Below are 8,460 nucleotides of genomic sequence, written 5' to 3'. Positions count from 1 at the left end.
AAGGCTGTTACAGGGCAAAATGTGCAAAATAGAAGTTTGATTTCAACTCCACGTTCTGTTTGTTTGACTTTGACAGTATCACAACAAGGGGAATGAAAGGTCTGAGACACTGGTTCATAATCATCCCCTTATCCTCTAGGCCACCATCGCTCGACCTCCTGTTTTTACATGTCCCTTTGTTTGATTCTTAAATTATTACACAATTTATTCTCTACTTGATAGATTTGATGGATTTCAGACACTAATCAATCTTGAGGCTTACATGCGTATTTTAGTTTGACCTAACTAGGTTTCAAAAGGCATCACTTTGAGTAATGGCTTTCGTCCACACTACTCCACAGTTTTCGAGCACCTACAAACAAAGAACTTTGAAGCAGCTGGCCGGGTTTCAGTTAGAAAAGTCGAATGGTTTCCCAATTCTTAGGGGACGATTTCCCTGCCCTCTCCCTTGTGGCTCCGTTTGGACGGGACACTCCCAGCAAAGGGTCCTTCATATGTAGGGGTAGAGCAGAGGGAGAGGAATTGGGACAGGGCCGTAATGTCTACACCACCATGCTGGCTCCTTTTTGTACACAAACATAACTTCAGTTCTGTGGCTACCTCCGCTGCCAGCATGAAGGTGGCGTCTGTAACCTTCATATAAACTGGTTTGGCAAAATACAGGCACAACATTCCCATCTTGAACTAGTTGTGTAAAAGGGGCCTACGAGGGCTTCTATTCCTGAGCAACGTTGTAGTGATTGTTTTTGAGAGTTTCCATCTTTAAATGTGTTTATCAGATTATGTTAAATCATATAGAAATGATGGTGCAGTGAATTGTGTGTAAAAAAGGGCAGGAAGGTCAGAGCCTATTTGACATGATGGGTGACTTCAATCTTACTGATTAAAGGAGCACAGGCCCCATAACACTTCATTTAACATTTTACCTCTTTAGCAGGATTTTGAAGGAGTCCATCTTCCCCCTTTTTGCACAATAGGAAAAGGGGAGTTTGAATTTCCTGCCCCGTCAAACTCTAGGGAGAAGAGTAAATGCTGTTTGTTCCCTGAAACTGTCTTATATCTTTGTTTTTTTCATGTTGTGAAAAGAGACAGTTTTCACCATCGTTTCAGCCTGGAGGGGATTTTCTCGTAATCACTACCCAACAAGAAAAGCAATTTCCAGGGATTCATGACTTTTACAGCCTAAGCACTCAAGCAATGGTAAAAATAGGTGGTTTATTTACGTCCGTCTGCTATTATCTGCCAACTAGTGCAGTTGTAATCACTTGTGCGTCTCTCTCTGGATTCCCAAACCGAACAAATCAACACAAATCCCCGGAAGAGGTCAGACAGAAAAAGAGGCAAATTAATAGGCAGACATGAGGAAGGAAATGAATCCTTAATCTAGTTTGGTTTGGTTCCAAATAACTTATCACTCGCCTTTATCACTCCTCTAAAATCCCAAAGAGGAAGTAATTTGAATGGATAGTTCCTGCCAACTCATTTCCTGTATTCTGATATTTCCTTTTTCAGACAGCGCCGTGCAGGCAGCCCACTGCCGCTGACCTGCTCTGCTGGGACTCAGTCAGTATCTGATGAAATCCTCACAGCACAACTCTCTGAGGCCACAGCCACACTAATGGGCTGAAGTTTTTAAACAACGTTTTAAAATGAAGAATGATCTCAGAGTGTTTTCAGAAATAATCTTCTCTGCACTAACTCACCTGAAAACACATGTAAACAAGAAGCAGTTTGTTGCTTCTTTGCAGAAAATACCATGAACAAGGAACAGTAATAATGACAAAGTAAAAACCAGGGATTTCTTTTATTCCTCTTTTCTTGGACCAACATGAGGTGGAACTGTTATTAAGAGGGAGTCTACGCAACACTTTGCATTGACCGCTAGTAGTCCAGTCACGATTGACAAGGACCAATCAGGACACAGGTTTCTGCGTCATCGTTTCCAAACTAAATAGGGTGAGCAGAGAGCAGAGTTTCCAAAATTCTCTGTTTGAGGTGATCGAAAACTCAGTAGCGTTGATGTCAGGTGTAAAATATAGTAAAAGTCATGTATTATAAAAAGAAAACCTATTAGTATGAGGATGTAGCTGCAAAAACTTCAACTGCAGTAGTCTCGTTACCAGTAATGAGTAAAATAAATGTTTATGTGTCATCAAAAATCTCAGAATGTGTATAAGGAAATAGTCGTCATTTATCTCATTAATATAGTTTTTGGGATAGAAGAAGTCAAAGTCTTAATCTAGTCATCAGTTTGTTTTTCAGTCTGAAACTTCAGGTGACAATCTCCAGAACATTCCTACAGCACAAAGTTTTATTTACAGGTTTGTGTTGGATCACAAATTTGACTGTGAAGAGAACCAAAGACAATCTCATCCTCTGTTGATCCCTTTGTTCTTGACGAATCGATCTAGTGATCCCGAGCGTGGGACTCGGCCTCTTTCAAACTCGTACATCCTTTTTTGTGGTGGGGAAATATGAGAAAAACATTTTTTCACACAGACACACACGCACGCAACAGTTTAAAAAACATTTAAAAAAAATATTTCTTCTCTGTTAAAAACAAAATCTGAAACTCATTGTAATGCTTTGGTTCTGTATAAAATAAAACCCTGTTTTTATTTCAGTCAACTTAATTTATTAGCCTGGTATGATGCTCTTCACAGAACATTACTGAACTTCACGAGCTCTCAGTGTTCTCAGCATCGGCAGGGGATGGTTTTAATATCATTATGTTTGTCCCTTAATTGGACTGTTGCGGCAAGAACTCGGGTTTAATTGAGCCCTCAAAGTAACGACGCCCGGCTCTCGGTGCGGCACATCTGGCTGAAGCGAACAGCTGTCGGCGGAGGGCAGAAGTGTTGGATTATGAGATAATTCCATCTCCTCTTTGTTTTGTTTTGAATTATAGTTTTCTTAAACAGGCGGTTTCTCCTATAAATCTTAATATAATCCGTACATAGAATATGGGTTATTCTGGTCGCTGAAGGGAAGAGTTGCTGTATAATTTACACTAATGGAGTCAGAAGGTGGCTGAATAAAAACGTCGCTGGCACGATGTTGCCTCTGTTTTATATTACAGTTGTTTCTAAAAGCACTTGAAACAATGAGGACTTTGGTGTTTGGAAATCTTTTGTGGCGACGCACAGTGTTTCCATTCTTTGTGCCGGCGGGAAAGGCAGGGAGAGGGACTCCTGAGGTATTGAGTTCCCTGTATCCATCATTTTCGACGAGTTGGGACCTTGGAGTAGCGCCAGCAGCGTCTGCGCTAGCCAGCCGTAACTGACATTGAGTGCATTGTTTGCAGTTGGAAGCTCACGGCTGTGGCCTAAAGGTACATTCCTGAGATCAGAATGCTGTTTGAAACACAAACAGCCTTTGTGCCCTCGCTCGTCTCTTCCCCTGACTCCCTCATCCACATCAAGCCTGAAGAACTAAACTGCCTCCTCCCGCTCATGTGTCAACATGTGGGCTATCATTTTACTCACACACACACACACACACTCAGACTTCTGTGTCATTTTGATGATGAGGTCCACGCAGGTATCTAAGGGTGACTATCTTAAGCTCTTGAGGGAGAAAAAAAAGCTGTACAGTCAAAACTTTTCCAAAAACAAACAAGGTGTTCAGGTTTTTGTTGATGTTTTTGATGGTCTGACAAAAAGCATAAAAAAACTATAAAACTACATATTGATAGTGTTCCGATTATTGTTGATTGGGATTAGAAAGTTTCTGCAAACGTTAAACTCAATTTGTCTCATTAAATAAGAGAATTAATGAGAGATGTTGCTGAAACAATCTGACAGAATGAGAGAAAACTATTTTAGTAATTGTTTAATACATTTTCACATGAAGATTTGCTAAAAGAAGTTTGAATATCTTTGGAAAGATATTCACAACGGACACAAGGGGATTAGGATTAAAACCTGTGGTAGACACATTTCCTGGCTATCAGATTATTTTATTGTGGAAAGTGAAACTATGCAAAATAATTAATTTTAATAATAGTATATGAATTATCCACATTCAAACATTTTCTCGTGTTTCCAGTATAAAGATATATTGGAATATTTAAACTCCACACAGCTACAGATTTTAATATTCGTCCCTCAGAATGAAGGAGCCACAGAGATTTTTGGTTTCCAGTTTAACCACAAATATCCACAGCTGACCAGGCTAGGTTAAGATCTTGTGATTTACATAAGAGAAACACTTCCTGCTTCACTTTCTGTCTGCTCACATTTATTATCTATATTCCCCAAATGTCACCCTGCTAAGATACTGAAACTTCCTAATAGAGACGAGAAGAGAAATCCCAGAAGCCGAAATTTGAGTACAGACATTTCCCTGAGTTTGCATTTCACAGATGAAGAACGCAGCAGGAGATTATCAGAGGGTTTCACAACATCAGGAAAAACCTTCCCCACAATATTTCAGGAGAGTATCTGGAGTTCAGTGCAGGTCTTATCTGACGCAGACAAGGTGATTCATTCATGTTTTACTGATGTTAGTGTGACTACACAGTTTGTAGGATCAGTGTCAGACCACATGTTGGAGCGAGTCACTGCCAATAAAAGCTCAGATTCACCAGCAGAATTTCTGAGGTTTGCCTTAATGACAGATTATATTAAATGATTTTGACTGAGTGTGCTGTAATACCACAATTAATTTGCACTCAACCGCTCTGCTGAGAAGGAGTTAATAGGATGTGGATGATTGAATTACTTCATCAGAGAGGAAGCTGCTCAGACCATTAGCACTGAGTTGTGGAGTTCATGTTATTATTGTGCAGCGACACGGTCACATTGTCATTATCTGTTGTAAATACAGAAAATCATGTAAAAGATTGTGTTCATACCAGTTTGGCATCTTGTTTTGCCTGTTTCCTCTCATTTTCACTTTGGATAAGGAAAAAATACTCCTTTAAAACGCATTAAAAAGTTTGGTTTATTAAATATAATGCGGGTAGCTGTGGCTCAGGAGGTAGAGCAGGTTGTCCACTGACCAGAAAGTTAGCGGTACGATCCCAGTCCCCTTCCATTCCACGTGCCGATGTGTCCTTGGGCAAGATATTGATCCCCTATATGACTTTTACTGTGATGCAGACAACCATTGGATTCAAAGCTAAATCCTTATTTTCATCATATGTCACCCTAACCCTTTTTAAGGCTACGTCAACAAATAATGATAAGAACGTCAAATCAATAAGTTATAAGTCTCTAACATATCAACTCCAGAACACATTACAATGAATGAAAAACACTTACACTATTCAATAGGATAAGATAAGATAAACTTTCTAAATTATTGTGCCATCTTGCTCCAAGATTACAGTAACAGTATAAAATACAATACAATACAATATAATAAAACAATAGAGTATTAAGTATGATGTATTTGTATAATATAAGTGAAAATAAGAATATAATGTGTATCCTGAGTAAATGCAGAACCATGCCTATTACAGAGAGCAATAGGATTGTAAGTAAAAAATGATGTGAGACAGTGATAATAGGAGTATATGTAAAATTGAAGTTTTATTGCACATGATATTGAACATAACATAGTAATACTGTACATGTACTCCTCCTGTAAGATATTGAAAACTTCAGCAGAAGTATAGCGTGTAAAAAATCCATTTGAATAAATCTCTGTGTCTTTGCAAAAGAGATTTGAGGTGTTGTATTTAGTTAAAATAAGTATAAACCAAATGTGTTCATCATAATTTGGAGAAAAAAACATCCCCCCCTCATAACTCCATGATTAGAAACTTTTCATGATGTAGAAATAACTTTAAATCTCCATCTCCCCTCGTCCCTCTCACTCCTCACTGGGTTTTCTCTCCACCACATTCACCTTGTATTTCTCAACACCCCCCGAAACTCCCGCCCACCGCTACGTAGAGACCCACAACCAGGGGCGCAGCCAATGGGACGCAGCTCTCCAGCGCGCAGAGAGGGGGGGCTGAGGAGCCTGGAGCCAGACGCACGGAGGGGAGAGAGGAGAGGACCACTCTGCGACCTATAAGGACTGTTGTTTTTCCCCCTCATGCACGTTTTGTTTGCCCTCCCGTGCGCTTAAGGACCCGCTACACGATCCGGTGCAGTCCTGCGGAGGACTCTCGGGACTTGTCCGGCTTCACTTTCCTTCCACAAGGAGAGAGAGAGACGGAGAGAGAGAGAGAGAGAGAGAGAGAGGACGAGGATCTGAGCTGGAGCCAGTTTTGTTGCGCTGCGATGGAATAAGCCGCTGCAGGAAGAACTCCTCCGAACTCATGGAGACCACTTTCTCCTCCTAATCTTTCTGTTTTAGCTCGCGCACCCAATCATGTATGGATAACGGGAGGGTCTCTGAAGAATCCGGCTCAAATGGATCAGCGCTGACGGGAGCCGGGATTACTCCGCGCACGGGCAGCCTGTTGAACGCCCACACACGGGCCTATCACGCACCATCTGCCTCGCAATAAACACTCTCCCGTGACGGCACCATCCGTGGAAGCAGTGTAGAAGTTTGACTTATGACACCGCTGTGAGTTTTGGCCGTTTTGCGTGCAGCTGGAACAATGGCAACCCCTGGCGCATTGTTGGCACAGCGCGTCTGCAGGTCCGCGTCCACCCTGGGCTGCGTGCTGCTGTTTCTGGGCTACTTCTCCGTGGCCTCGCCGTCCCACGGCCGGCGGCTGATCTGCTGGCAAGCCATCATGAACTGCCAAGCCGAGCCCGAGTGCAATTACGCGTACGAGCACTACACGCGCGCCTGTGGCCCCGTGCTGTTGGGCGAGAGGAAGAAGTGTCCCAGCCACTGCATCTCCTCGCTGGTCCAGCTCAACCTCACCCGGAACGGCCCGGCGCTGGAGGACTGCAGCTGCGCGCACGACGTGGTGTGTACGAGCACCAAGCGGGCCATCGAGCCGTGCCTGCCCAGGACGACCAGCACCGGCTGCACGGAGGCGCGGCGCCAGTGCGAGCGGGACCAGCAGTGCAGCTCCGCCATGCACGACTACTTGAACCACTGCGGGAAACTTTTCAGCGGCGCCGTGTGCACGAACGCATGCCGGAACGTGATCGCGAACATGCGTAAAATACCCAAGGGTCAGCAGCTGGACACTTGCATGTGCGACGGCACGGAGCGGGCCATCTGCGAGTTCGTGAAGAGCAGCATGAAGGCGCTGTGCTTCGACTCGCTGGAGAGGGTCGAGGCCAGCGGCTACGACGGCTTGGACCAGGAGTACGACGACGACCTTGGGGATCCGGACTATCCGGAGGAGCTGGAGAGCCGAAGAGCCGCTGCTCCGCCGGCGCACGGCTCTGTTGTGACCCTGCTGGCAACCATTTTGGCTCTGCTGCCCCTCGTTTGATCCCCGGGTTCACAATCTGCCCCCTGACTATTGTTTGGATAAAAGGGGCGATCTGAACTTTCTGCCACTCGCTGACCTTCTGCTGTTGTGAGGGGCTGGAGCCGCACAGACCTCGGGGCGCAGGGCCTCGTTTGAATTCCAGACGCTGAAGGATCTGGAATCAGGATCTTTTTCTATGCAACTGAAAGCAGAGAAGGTATTTCTGAGAAGTGTGGGAGCTCGGGGGGCTGCTCTCTGGCTCCCTTATCAACACCACGCCGCTCCTCTCCCCTCCAGATGCTTTGCTTATGTGATAAGCTAAATTGGACTGTCGACTTTCTCACAGTCAGACTGATAGTCCAGTTGTCATGGTAGAGACACAGTTGGGTTTTGTTTTTGGAGACAATGCAACATGTAATCAGTATATGCTGTGCACTGCCAATCTTTTTTAGTTTTTAAAGATATGAACTATTTTTGTACGATAGGCTGTGGCCATTCTTTGGCCCCAGGTTTATCTGATCCACGAGTATTTAATGCTGGAGTCTATGAACTTATGTAAATAGATTAGGAGTTAAAGTGAAACAGTAATTTATTACAGGCCTCCTAGTTGCATCCAAATGTCCATCATGTGAATAAAACAGACTGAGAATTCCAGCTTTAAAGGGAAGTTATATTTGACTGTATTCTCTTCAAAGATAATGTACATTGTATATATGTTTATAGCCTATATAGATTTTTTTTCCCAGAGAATCCTCTATGTTTTAGGCTACGAGATGATTTATTCACTGTGTATAGCCTAGAGAAAGAAAATGTCTAAATCCACTGTATGATCGCCTCATTGATATACTTTTATAGAAGGCATAAAGAAACTTGAAGATAACGCTCCTGACTGTGACTTATTTGTTGAATTTCTTTTTTTACCATGGTTGTTGCAAACAAACACATCACTCCCCCCCCCCCCCCCCCCCCCCCCTGAGAGTGCTGAGCCTAAATCCAGAAAGCAAAATGTTTTTTAATGAGCTCGAAATCAGTTTATATCAATATTTGTCCCTCAGTTAATTTGGGTTTTTCATAAACAGAGATTTTTGCTATAATAAGCATGAACTAAAATAGACATGGGGTCAATG

The 8,460-nt window shown here is 43.2% G+C and overlaps 1 protein-coding gene across 1 annotated transcript; it reads left to right on the top strand.

Moving 5' to 3' along the window:
* The first annotated feature begins 5,961 nt into the window (after positions 1-5,961).
* Positions 5,962-8,215, top strand: gas1a (growth arrest-specific 1a). Its single transcript, XM_034596450.1, has one exon. The coding sequence runs from the start codon at positions 6,560-6,562 to the stop codon at positions 7,352-7,354; it is 795 nt and encodes a 264-aa protein (XP_034452341.1). The 5' UTR covers positions 5,962-6,559; the 3' UTR covers positions 7,355-8,215.
* Positions 8,216-8,460: the final 245 nt, after the last annotated feature.

Source organism: Hippoglossus hippoglossus, chromosome 9, assembly GCF_009819705.1.
Source record: "Hippoglossus hippoglossus isolate fHipHip1 chromosome 9, fHipHip1.pri, whole genome shotgun sequence".
Lineage (NCBI taxonomy): Eukaryota > Metazoa > Chordata > Actinopteri > Pleuronectiformes > Pleuronectidae > Hippoglossus > Hippoglossus hippoglossus.
This window is presented reverse-complemented; position numbering and strand designations above follow the sequence as displayed.